This window comes from Tenrec ecaudatus, chromosome 14, assembly GCF_050624435.1.
Source record: "Tenrec ecaudatus isolate mTenEca1 chromosome 14, mTenEca1.hap1, whole genome shotgun sequence".
Lineage (NCBI taxonomy): Eukaryota > Metazoa > Chordata > Mammalia > Afrosoricida > Tenrecidae > Tenrec > Tenrec ecaudatus.
The window spans coordinates 120095566-120109616 of NC_134543.1; the positions used below are offsets into that span (position 1 = coordinate 120095566).

The 14051-nt window shown below is 37.8% G+C and overlaps 1 protein-coding gene across 3 annotated transcripts in view; it reads left to right on the forward strand.

Annotated features, from left to right (window-relative positions):
- Positions 1-14051, forward strand: part of MINDY2 (MINDY lysine 48 deubiquitinase 2) — a 77492-nt gene that overhangs the window by 24124 nt on the left and 39317 nt on the right. For all 3 annotated transcript variants that reach the window (XM_075531817.1, XM_075531818.1, XM_075531820.1), the window contains exons 3-4: positions 4766-4830; positions 7225-7383. In XM_075531817.1, coding sequence (XP_075387932.1) covers positions 4766-4830; positions 7225-7383 — 224 coding nt within the window. The remainder of the gene's footprint in view (positions 1-4765; positions 4831-7224; positions 7384-14051) is intronic.

Sequence of the window (14051 nt, forward strand, 5' to 3'; positions counted from 1 at the left end):
TACTCAGCACCAGTCCTTCTTTGTAAGCCATTTGAATTTTATCTTCATGAGATCACCCCTCTTCTCTGCAGGAATAAGATGGGTTTTTTGAGTTAATAAGCAAAGATGAGTAGAAAGATTATATAAGAAGAGGCTTATATAATACTGAGGGCACTAAGGAAATGGTTTCCAATTTTGATTGGAAAACGTTAAGAGAGGAAGAGTAAGTGAGTTTTAATTTGGAAATTTCTGTTACTGGGCTATCTCCAGCAGGAGCCAGCACAGGTGGGATGTGTTGGATGGCTGCTTTGGGTGTAAAGGAGGGAATAGACAAGTTGAGATAGCCAGGAACCGCTGCTAGGAAGTTTATTAAAATATGGTGAGAAAGAAAGCAGGACACAGGTAAAAATATAACATGAAAAAAGCATAGCAGGTTCACTGCCAATACAACTGTGTTTTTTTGTTGTTATTCTTTTTAACAATACACGCACACAATTAAAAACAAACAAACAAAAACCACACACACTGTGATTTCAGCTATCCAAAATAGTTTGCATGATGATGGTGGCAAAACGTTTATCTTTTAATATAAGTATGAGGGCAGGCTTAATGAGGAAACATTTAAATCTTGCCCAGCATTAACAGGGTCTCTCTCCTCTTTTCCAATTGCTCATGTGGACATGCTAGCAAACTACTGCTGCCAGACCTTCTCTTCTCCCCCCGCCACCCCCCGCCCCCGTAACTATTGTGTTATCTTGATTTCTGTTTGTCTATAGGATCCCATTAGCAGCAAGGTCTTATGATTCTTTCTCTGAAATGCCTTTCTCTCTCAACACTGATATTTCACAACCTGAGATCTTACAACCTCTTTAATTTTCTGTCCCCTTCAAATTAGCCTACATACCAGTATGATGCTCCCAAGCACCAATTTTATCTTTTGCTCCTCCATTTACATATATAAAGCATGTTTTTATAAACTTTAACAAATTGCCTGGATTTATAAATGTACTTTTTAGGATTTTTCTATAATATGATCAAATTGGCTTATCCAGACATATTCTTTACTAGGATGTATAAATCCTATTTTAAGTTTCATATGTGTCGTCCAGATCACACTTTTTCCCCACAGAGTATGCTTTTACCCCCACTCCCTTTCCATGTTCTTACCATCTTTCAGAATATAGTTTGGACACTTTTCCCTTTCAAATAGTATCTCTAAGCTTCATAGGCTTATTGTTGGTACTTGGGGTATTTATTACATTCGCTTGTTCTTTCTTATTACCATGTTATATGTCATACATTATACTTTATTAATATCTTATTCTCTGTTTACTTTGTGTACTTTGCTCAATCTGATTATTATATTTTAGAGCAATATTCGTGTACTGATATGTATTTGAAGCCATCACTAAGCATGTAAGAAATTCTTAGTAAACATGTTGTGGCTGAAGCAGTATTACAGACCGAGTTCATATGTCAAGGTTAGATAAGCTAGACAAGACAGCATTCTTTAAGAGAATGAATATCTAAGTGAAGTCATTTAGATATCTAATACTAAAACATCCTTCCTAGCAGTTCTAACTCATCCTTTGAAAAAACATACCCAATTCTTCTATTAAAAATGATTCTAAAAATATTTCTGAACCCACCATTTGTTCATCTCTTGGTTATCTCTACCTCCGCATAAAGAATGACTCCAGACTTTAGTATCCTAAAACAACAAAAAAATCCGTTTCTCTTGTCCGAAACCTGGTGTAGCCAAGCTGGATGGGTGTCGCTTTTCGGTGTGTAATAAAGTTGCACCCAGGGTATCTGCAATCACAGCAGAAGGTTCACCTGGGGAGTGATCTGCTTCTCAGCTCACTTATGTGGTTACTGGACTTGTTGAAGGTCTACTTCTAATCTTTGCTATGTAGGCCTATCCATAGGCAGTTTGTGGAGTGGCGTCTATGAGTTCCTTCAGAATAAGTATGATAGAAGCCACAATCTTTTTTGTGAAGCCCAGTTGCAAAATTGACATATCCTTGTGTTGTATTCTTTTTGTTAGAAGTGAGTAAATCCAATCCAACTCAAAGGGTGGAAGGGATTACACAAAGGCTTGAATACCAGGAGGTGGGATCACTGAGGTCCACCTTAGAGGTTACCTACCTAGCCATGCTATTCTCTTCTTACCCATCGTAAGAGTACCCCTGTCCTCTGGTAAAGGAGGGACTGGGCTTTTCCAGTCTTTCCAAATAACTGTTTTGCTCCCAGCATCTAGCTCTCTAGTCTATGGTAGCATATCTAAGAAAATTTAATTCTGAACTGTGTAATGTTGCTCATCCTGACCCTACTAAGGTTTAATCAGGAAATGATGTATAGTCTTTTATTAGGATAAATATTAGAACTTAAATGAAATACAGGACACAAGTAAACAATTATGCTCTTGATTGTTTGACTAGATAGTATATATTGTTTGCTAAAAGAAGGCATGGTTGTTAGTTATAGGCATTGTCACTCAACATATAAAATATGCAGCATTTTTTAGTATAGGCTCAAAAACATTTGTAAAATTGATTCACTTATATATTTCCATGAATCAGTTAATTTAATGCTTTGGGAGTTCTTATAACTCAGAGAAAAAAGTAACTGTTAATACGATTTTGCTATCTTAATGTTTTAGTTGAAAACACTAATAATTTACTTCATTGCCATCAAGTGAAATCAGGGTATCTGACTGAGTATGACTCTGGTTTGAACCCCACTGTGAATTTTAGAAGTTATAAATACTGACAGGAGCAGAAAGCCTCATCTTCTTCCTGCAGAGCAGCTGGTAGGTTAACAGCCCAATACTTAATCCATTGTAGTTAAAATAAAAGACAAAATTACACGTGTGAAAAGAAAATTTATACGTGTATTTTCAAATCCTCAAGGGGTGATATCTTAGTTATCGAGTGCTGTTGCAGCAGAAATATCTCAGGTGGATGACTTTAGCAAGCATTTATTACCTCACCATTTAGAGACTAGTAGTCCAAATTTAGAGTGTTGACTGTAAGAGAAGACTTTCTTTTTGTATCAGCTCTGGCGGAAGAGCCTTGTCTCTTTTCAACATCTGTGGGCACCATAGTTCTTGGAGACCTACATGTGTTTAGCGTCTGCCTAACACTGGGTCTAAGAGGTTCTCAGCTCAGGGACCCTGGATCCAAGGACATGCTCACTCCTGGCTCTTCTTCCTTGGTGTTACTGAGGTCCCTTGACTTCTGCTTACTTCTCTGTCCTTTTATCTCTTGTTAAGATAAGTGATGGTGCAAGCTACATGTAAGCTGCCCTTACATGGATCACGGTTGTGACCTTACTCGGAGTGTTGCATTTTGCTCTAATTCTCTTAAAACTGATTGAGTATGTATAATTACATCATTACATAACTTCCCAATTACATCATTAAATAACTACCCAAACACTGAGAATCATGGCCCAGCCAAGTTGACACACATTTTAGGAGGATATTTCAATCCAGGACAGGTGAAGATCTTTTTAAAATGACATCCAATCCAGAAGCTGTAATGGAAGAATTTGACAATATTTAAAATTAAAAAAAAAACCCCACAAAAATATCACCATAAAGTCAATATTCAATATGAAAAGAATATGTATCACACATATAAAAGGAAATATGCTAATCTTTTTCATTAGAGAAGAGGTGTTTTTTTTTCATCGTTTTATTAGGGACTCATACAACTCTTATTGCAATCCATACATACATCAATTGTATAAGGCATATTTTTACATTCATTACCCTCATCAGTCTCAAAACATTTGCTCTCTACTTAAGCCCCTGGCATCAGCTCCTTCTTTTTCCCCTCTCTTCTCACTCCCCTCTTCCTAGAAAAAAGTTTTTATAGTTCAATAAGAAAACTTAAGAGATGTATGAATAGTCAAATAAAAAAAAGCAGACATACAGTCAATAAAAATGTCACTACGTACATTTAGAAGATGCTGCATACACTACAAAGATCATGCACAAATTTAAAAGGTGATATCTATATAAAAGTTGTTTCAATATCAATTTTTTAATGTAAAGTGTTTTTATTATCAAAATGGTAAACATTCAGATGATTGATAAGACTCATTGAGAGAGGTAATGGGAATAGTTTTACTGCTGCTACTAATGAAATTTGGTGTAGGCTTTTTGAAAGGGCAATAAAATGTATCAAAATGTAAAATATTCTTTTCTCCAGCTAGAAGTTTTAGGAACCTAGCCTATAAAAACACTTCACAAATCTGCAAAGCTCTGAGTATAAAGATATTAGTTACAATGTCATTTAAGTAAAATATTAATGGAATCCTGACTAAATAACTTCAAATGTGTATACAATGTATCAACAACTATAAACTCACTGTCAGTGAAGTGATTTTAACTCTGCCCCTGTGGTTTCCAAGGCTAGCACCTTTACAGAAGCAGAAAGCCTCATCTTTCTTCTAGGGATTACTGACCTTTGGTTACCAGCCCAACACATAACTCATGACACCTCCATGTCAAATATGATGTAGGCATGGAAAGAATGAGAGCTATACATGTAGTAACATGGGATGGAAAGATGCTCAAGTGCACAATAAAGTGAAAGAAAAAGTTGCAAAATAATTGTAATACCAAGAAGATACATGAAACTGTAGCGAACAGTGAATATCAGTTTTGTCTGGGTAGAATTAGGAAGTCAATTTTATATGTTGTCTGCTGAATGTTTAAAGTTTAATAATGTATTGCTTTTATAAGTAAAAAAAGAAATTTCATAATTTCTCTTTTCAGGAGATTATATGCTTGATGCAAAGCCTAAAGAAATTTCAGAAATTCAACGTTTAAACTATGAGCAGGTAATAAGCACAATTTCTTTTATATTACTTTATGGATATATTAATGGATCTCAATCAGTGTTGGCAGATATTTTCATAAAAGATAAAATAGTAGATATTTCAGGACTTGTCGATAATACAATGGTTTCATATCTATTCCTTGCTGTATTCTCTTTTATAGCCCTTGAAACATGAGACCACCATTGTTTGCCCACAGGCTTGGTTTGGCCGCCAACCCATCTTTTCCTGATCCTTGTTTTATTCAAGTACATATGCTTGTTTTATATAGAATGACAGATAGGTATCCTCACACACATCTCTATAGATTGATATCTGGTATTTTCTCAAAAAATATTATTTTCATGTGAATTTGTCATTAACCCTTCTCTCCTCTTATTTATACTTTATAGCTGAACTATGCATAGGAGAAAGTTGATGTCAAATGATGTTATTAGGACAAGTGCAGTCGTTTCTGAGTTTCCATGTGTCCTCGTTTTTTTGACATGTGTTTGAGAGAACCTGTTCTTTAATATAGGATAGGTCACTAGGCTCGCAATCACTGGAACTAGAAGGAGGAGCAGAATGTAGTTTTCTTGTCTTGGCAATAAAAGGAAAGAAATAATCAGCGTCTTTTTGTGGAAAGAAGTAACATCTAGGAGCTAAATAGGCATTCTTGGACCCTTCATATCTACTTTCAAAACAACCTGTGATACACACTTCCAACAATATTAAATGGGCAATAGGGAAGCAAAGTTCATATCAGTATTATAAAGATTTCTCAAATTTGTGTGTTCACATAATTCGGTTCTAATAGAATTGAAAAGCCAGAATATTATATTACTTCATTTGTATAACCTAGGAAAATATATAGCTAAAGCCAAGTTAGGAGAATGAATTATTTAAACCTTTTGGGGTGACTTTGGCAGCTTAGAACATGATTTTAAAATGTTTTTAGCAATAAAAACTTTTAAAGTGAAATCTTCTGCGAACCTCTTAATATTTAAAATCCATAAATGATATTTTATCAGAATAAAGTGACAATACTCAATTTATCTCATTTATAAAATTTATGCAATTTATTATTGAAATCTATGAAGCTGTTTTGATTTCTGCGTTGTCTGCAATGCATTATCCTGTGGAGTTTCCCAAGGCTCCAGAGTTGGCTCTGGCTCCTATTTAAGTATCCTTTTCAAACATTCAACATTTGACCTCAGACTTCCTGGTCTTTCATTTCTAGGACTTTGTATGTCCTCTTCCTATTCAGTTTTTTTTATTCTTGTATTTTTAAAATTATTTTATTAGGGGTTCATACAACTCTTATCACAATCCATACATACATCAATTGTGTAAAGCACATTTGTACATTCATTGCCCTCATCATTCTCAAAATATTTGCTCTCCACTTAAGCCCCTGGCTTCAGGTCTTCATTTTCCCCCCTCCCTCCCTGCTCCCCGCTCCCTCATGTCCCCTTGATAATTTATAAATTATTATTTTGTCATATCTTGCCCTGTCCAACATCTCCCTTCACCAACTTTTCTGTTGTATGTCCCCTAGGGAGAAGGTCACATGTAGATCCTTGAAATCAATTACCCCTTTCCAACCCACCCACCCAGTATCGCCACTCACACCACTTGTCCTGAAGGGATCATCTGTCCTGGATTCCCTGTGTTTGCAGTTCCTATCTGTACCAGTGTACAGCCTCTGGTCTAGCCAGACTTGCAAGGTAGAATTGAGATCATGATAGTGGGCGGGGAGGAAGCATTTAGGAACTAGAGGAAATCTGTATTTTTCATCGTTGCTACATTGCATCCTGACTGGCTCATCTCCTCCCAGGACCCTTCTGTAAGGGGATGTCCAGTGACCTACAAATTGGCTTTTGGTCTCCCCTCCACACTCCCCCTCATTCATTATAGTGAGATTTTTTGTTCTGATGATGCCTGATACCTGATCCCTTTGACACTTCTTGATCGCACAGGCTGGTGTGCTTCTTCCATGTGGGCTTTGTTGCTTCTGAGCTAGATGGCCGCTTGTTTACCTTCAAATCTTTAAGACCCAGGAGCTGTATCCTTTGATAGCCAGGCACCATCAGCTTTCTTCACCACATATGCTTATTCAAATTTTTATTTTTTGACCATTATATTTTTTCTGTTCAGCTTTTCTTACCAGTACTTGACATTATACATTAAGTTTTTCTCCCTCGGTAGAATGTAAGTCCTGTTGGAGCAGTGACTTTGTTTTGTTCACTGTTAGATCGTTACAGCTCGGGTAATGGCAAATACGTGGTAGTTACTGTACCATTTATCTGAAGAATTTAGTTCGGTGGATGAAATGAGCCATTAGAGGTAAATCTGCTTGCACTTAAGTATGTCCCTGTTGGTGCTTTCTCTGACATGCCCTTCCTTGTCTATTTTCAGAACATGAGTGACGCTATGGCGATTCTGCATAAACTGCAGACGGGTCTGGATGTCAATGTGAAATTCACTGGTGTTCGTGTATTTGAATATACACCAGAATGCATCGTATTTGATCTTCTTGATATTCCTTTATACCATGGGTGGTTAGTGGACCCTCAGGTAAGTAGAACAAATTTAATTACATAAATATAAGTGCGGTTATGATTTATTAATTTGACAAATTATCTAGATTTATATTTCCTAGTATACATTTCTATCTCTTGAAATTTTATGTCATTCCAATAGTTAGAAAAATAGCCACCCGAGATGCCTGTTACCTGAAATGTACATTTTCTTTTCTTTTTTTCCAATCATTTTATTGGGCACATAACAACTCTTATCTCAATTCATCCACTGTGTCAAGCACATTTGTACATTTGTTGCCATCATCATTCTCAAAGCATTTGCCTTCTACTTGAACCCTTGCTCCTCGTTTCCCCCTGAAATGTACATTTTCATATATACATGAACTAAATGACAATACCAAGATCCTTGATATTTACTAATCTAGCATTCTAGATTTTGCTTCTTGTCAAGTGCATCAGTGTCCTGGCAAGAAGTAGATAACGCATATAAGAATAAGTGAAGAAAGTTTCAGGAGGAGACAATTTACAAAGGTGTGGACAAAGTTAAAGGAAAGAAAAAGTGACGGTGGAACATCCTAGAGTTAGCATCAGGGTTTAGCCACTGTTCTATGTCTAGAACTCAGCATAGTGCCTGGCACATAGTAGGTGCTTACTAAAAGCCTACTGAAGAAATTATTAAGTTGACTAAGATGGAAAATTATTAGTAAAGGTGTCTGTACTTAAGCCTAGCCCTGAAGGAGTAAGGAGAGGAAGCCGAATCGAGCAAGATACAATTTCTAAAGAATAGCACTGCTTGACCAGAGTATAGCCTTTAGTGTAGAAAGGCCGTTAATATTAAGTTATGACCCAGCAAGGAAGGAGAGAGGGTTAAGAAGTCATCTGACTTCTCATTCTTTTTACATTCTGCACCCGTCAGTCCCTTCTAGTGGGTCAATTAATCTAACAATAAAAGAACAAGCATTTGGTTGCTGCAGCCCGTAGAAGTCAGCCTCCTGGAGCCTGTGTGTACAGCAGGGTGGGGAGCAGAGCTGAAAGGGCAAAAGGAAGGAGCAATTTCTTTATTCTGTGCTGAATTCTTATGGAAGCTAGAATGTTCTTTGTTCCATTGATCTGCCTTTTGTGTACTCCTGTCCTGATTTGAATATAGGTTATTTACATGTTTTAATTAAATGTTAATTGGAAATCATTATAGAATCAATTGGAATTGTAAGAAATAATACAAAACAGTTTCTCGTGCCTTTTGTCCATTTACCCAATGAGAATATTTTACAAACTTTGGGATAGAATCACAATGAGAACATTTCAATTGATTTCAGTAAAGATTCAAACATTTCCATCACCACAAGAGCCCTCATGTTTCATATATTTCTCTTCTGCCCCCACTCTCTCTTCAATCCTTGAAAGTAACCACTAGCAAACTCAACATTTTTATAATTTTTTTTATCATTTTATTGGGGGCTGTTACAGCTCTTATCACAGTCCAAACATATATCCATTGTGTCAAGCACATTGGTACATGTGTTGCCATCATCATTTTAAAAACATTTTCTTTCTACTTGAGCCCTTGGTATCAGCTCATTTTTTCCTATTCCCTCCTCTACTCTCCCTCCCTCATGAACTCTTGATAATTTATAATTTTTTTTTCATGTTTTACACCGTCTGCTGTCTCCCTTCACCCACTTTTCTGTTGTTTGTCCCCCTGGGAGAGACTTATATGTCAATCATCGTGATTGGGCCACCTTAGTTCCTGCCCTCCCCGCCCCCACCGGTATCGCTACTCTCATTATTGGTCCTGAGGGGCAGTCATTTCTATAATTCTGTCATTTCAGGAATATTATACAGATGGAGTCATATTAGATGTATCCATTTATATTTACTTTTTTCCTATTCATAGTTCTCTGGAGATTCAGCAGAACACTGTGTGTACAAATAATTTGTTCTTTTTTATTTCTGAGTCTATTATGTGGACACGTGACAACTTAACCATTTACCCATGGAAGGGCATCTGGATGCTTTCCCGTTATTTATTTATTGTTATTATGAAGAAATCTGCTATAAACACTTGGCTAGTTATGTTGAACGTCTTTTTATCACTTACATATCCTCTTCATATCTTTTGCCCATTTTCAAATAAGATTTATTTTTCTATTGAGACGTGTGTGGGTGTTGACAGCCTCTTCAAATGCTGTAGACAAGACATTAGATAAATGCACAATTAAAGCCACAATGAGATATCACTACACAGCCATCTGAAAGACTGAACGAAAAAAGGGACATCAAGTGCTGCCAAGTTTATACAGATAAATTGGATGACTCATATTGGCGGAGGGAATATAAACTTTTAGTATAAGCATTCTAGAAAATAGTTTGGCAATTTCTTAAAATTGCACGTGTGTTGCTTGACACAATGGGTGGATGGATGGATTCTGGTAAGATTTGTACGAGCCCCAATAAAATGATTTTAAAATAAGTAAATAAAAGAATTGCACATGTTAAAAAGAAACAGAAACTGCACGTGGAACTTTCATCTAACTGAGCCACTGTACACTCCTGGGCAGTTAGCCCAGATAAATTAGTCACATAAAAACATATATATATATATATATATATATATATATATATATATATATATATATACACACACATACATACGTATATATATATATTGTTGTCGAGACTAAATACCGCAGCACATACACTCATTCAGTAATGTCTGTAAGTATAGTTACATTTATTTCAATCTTTAAATTGTACCATTCTCACTTTGCTTTTCCAAATTGCTTCTCCCCCGTTAGCATAAATTCTCTGCCCCCAAAGTTTCTCATCTAATCTTTTGAATTCCAGTTGTCGCTTTGATCCCGTATAGCTCGCTCTTAGACGGGCACAATGCTCAGGGCAGACCTTCTCTGGCAGTTAAGTGACGTTATGGTTGGGTCCTAAGAAAACTTCTCAGGACAATAGTTTCATGGGTTCATTCAGCCTCTATGGCGCCAGAAAATCTGAATGAGATGAGACTTTGAAATGCTGGTCTGCCTCCCGTGCCCCCTCCCCACTCCAAGTTGCTGATGGGGAGTTTTCATGGAATCCTGATGACAAGTTTCAGTGATGGTAGCCAAGCACCATCCACTTTGTCTGGGCTCACGGTAAAGGAGGCAGGTTGTTCATGAGGGCAATGGGCCACACATTCCATCTTACCTTGAACGGGGACCGATTGTTGTGCCTCGAATGGCCACTCGCGAGGTTTTAAGGCCCTAAGTACTATACTGTGATCCAAGAGGGAGAACAGACTCACTAAACTTAATATTAACTGGGATGTTGTTTTCTGGTAATGACTTATAAATGTTGATCTTTTGATATTTACTTGTTCTTTTCTTTACATGTAAGTGAGGACATGAAACATCTGTCCTTTTGTGATTGACTTATTTCACTCACATAATATTTTCAAGCTCCATGTATCAATACTTAATTTCTCCCACTGGCTAAGTAGTAATACATTGTGTAGATACACTGCGTTTTGTTATCTGTTGATCTGTTGTTGGAAAGTTTGTTTCCACCACTTGGCTATTGTGAATAGTAATGCACTGAATATTGGTGTCCAAGTATCTGTGTCTCTGCTTTCAAGTCCCCCTTGGTGTGGATTTGCTGGATATTGTCACCTAAGCAAAAGGAACCCTAGTGGTGTAATGGGTATTCATTGGGCTGCTACCACAAAGTCAGTCTCTCTAAACCACCAGCAGAAAGGTGAGGTTTTATGGTCCTGTAAGGAGTTACAGTCTCAGAAACCCACAGGGGCAGTTCTCCTCTGTCCTATAGGGTTCCTATGAATCAGCATGGCTCGATGGCATGAGTTTGGTTTTCGGTCAGGTAAGCAGCTGTCCTTGTGTCCTTTCTTTTGATTCTTTATTGATTTGCATGCAGTAAATTCTTTCCTGGATGTACAGCTCTATGCATTTGGACAACTGTATAGAGTGAATGGCCCCTGGTGGTACAAATGGTTAAGCTTTTAACTGTCAGCCTGTTTGTGGTTGGAACTCTCTCAGTGGTCCACAGGGGAATCACCGGATGGTCTGCTTCCATAAAGATTACAGTCAAAATAAATACGCAGCCGAGCTACTGTGCCCCACTGAGTGAGAATCAACTCAGTGGTGTCCTGTAACACTCCCCCAGCACTGAGCCACCTCCAGAACCAAGAAGGCCCCCAAATCTTCTCACACCCGCCTCTGTCGTCAGCCCTCCCCCACCTGTAACAGCTGTTTATCGTGGATCTTTCTCCATCCGTGCTGTTTTCACTTTTCCCAGAAGGTCGTATCAGTGAAATCCTCCAGTGTGTCATCCTCCAGGTTTGACTTCTTTAACTTCTAAACAACATGCCTACTGCCGTAGGTCCAATTCTCTCTCACAGGAGACCCTCTCGGTTTCCAAGGCTGTCAAACTCTTCACAGGCATAGACAGCCTCTTCTTTCACCTAAGATAATACACTTTTAGTTCATCTAGTCACCTGTGCTTTAGTCTGTGTCAGTAGCTATTTTTTATTGCTGACTAGTAGTGTGTTTTATGGATCTTTGTTTATCCATTCACTACTAGAAAGACATTCATGTTGCTAAAAGTTTTACTTGCTTTTGGATAATTTCCTGGGTGTGGGGATTGCTGGGTCATGTGGTAGGTAGATGTTTAAGGAAACTAAAGGGCATATACCATTTTTGCATTACACTTAGCTTGCTCTATATTCTCACCAGCCCCTGGCATTATTAAGAGTTGTATTTGTTTCTCCTTCTAGTAGCTGTAAGGTGATGCCTAGTTGTGATTGGGCTTACTGTGAGCCAGACTCAGCCCCATGGCAGTGGTTTGGCTTTGCTGGTGTTCACGGTTAGTCACATTGAGCTTTTCCCGTGTCTATTAGCCATTCACAGTTCAGATAGAGCGCTGGCATAGTAATGGTAGTTAGTTCCGACACAGAAAGGGGCTCCTCTTTCCCAGTTATGGCTTCATGTCTTCTCCCACACAAGAAGGCCTCTGGTCTTTCCTCTCCCTTGGCTGGCTAAAAAGATAGGGTATTTTTTTTTGTTGAACTTTTCTTCACCATTGCGGCCCTTGTCAGTTTCTGGCAGCTGAGGCCACTTCCAGGCAATGAGATTAAAAAAATAAATAATACCACTTTCTTCTACACTTGGCAGACCTGTTTGAGAAAGGTGGGTTAGGTACTTGTATTGTCACAGCCTCCATGGTCCAGCTTCCTGATTTTGGACTGCTGTGGGACAGAGATTGAATAGAAAGAAGGAAAAATGGGGATTCCCTCACACTATCTGGCTTTTAGAAACCTATTTATCTGATCCTCAGTAACTCTGATGGTGTAGTGGGTTATAAGTTGGGGTGGTAATCAGCAAGGTTAGCAGTTCAAACCCACTAGCCACTCTGCTTCCTATCCCTGTTAAGATTTACATACTTGCCAACCCACAGGGATAGTTCTCCTGTCCACTAGGGTCACTGTGAGTCAGAGTGGATTTGGTGGAAGCAAGTTTGGTTTAAGTTTATCTTCTCCTCTGGCCAGAAGGACAGTTTCTCTTTTCAACTTTTGCCCCATACCTGCTGATCTGAGACCACCCTTTATCAAAACCAAAAGAGAAAGAAGAAAAGCAACGCTAGGAAATTTGTCCTTCTGCCTGGCTGTTGCTGATGGTATTATTATTATTATTATATTATTTGGAATTTAAAACATATATCATTCCATATGCTGATGGGTTTTTAAAAAATGTTTTCTGTATATGAAATCCAGAACAGGTGAATCTATAGAGACAGTAACTAGATTAATAGATCCTTAGGGCTATTGATTGTGATGCTGATGATTGCTCTTTTTGATATCTTTAAACCACTGAGTTGTATAGTACATGAAGTATATGTCAGTGAAAATGTTAAAAAAGATTACGACCTATAAAACCCAATGAAGCAGCTCTCCTCTGTCCTATAGTATCATGGTGAGTTAGAATTGACTCAGTGGCAGTGGATTTGGCTTTGGTTTGAATCTATTGGTGAGATAGCTGGTATTCTGATTAATGGAAGAGTAGCTTACTCTAAGTAGGCCATTTATATCAATGGCAATCTTTCTCCAAGATTATCACGGAAACGCCAAAATATGCCCAGAAGTTTGCATATCCAAGGCAGCCTATGTTGGCTCTTGGAGTGTGATGACGCGGACAGCTTGAGGAATAGCAGTCACTTCCTGAAAACCAGACTCTCCTGCATGATTAGCTAGATCTTATCTGTTGAGTAATTGGGTTTATGGTGTGCCTAGTGGAAGAGATATATTCTAATGCAGAGAAAGAATCATACAGCAGGCTTTTGTGGTATAGACGGCTCTTTTCAAGCTCTTGGAGGGGCCAAAGTACTTTGTTTTCTATTTGTTTTATGACAAGAATTTCACAGCTAAGAAAAAGGTTTGAAATTCATAAGATCCACGTGAATTTTCTTTGTCTAGTTCTTTGTATTCTGATTCTCTGTTATGCAAATAACATCTTTTGCAAATAAACATCTATAGTTTATTGGATAGTGGGCACCAAACTTTAGTCACTGAAAAGTTATAGTTCCCATTACTAATTGATAACTGACTCTTTAGTATCAGTAAAGGCCAGGGGACTGGAGTGCTGAAAGAAGACAACTACTACCTATAATTCTGGTTCCAACAAAATGATCTTTCAAGAATGGAGC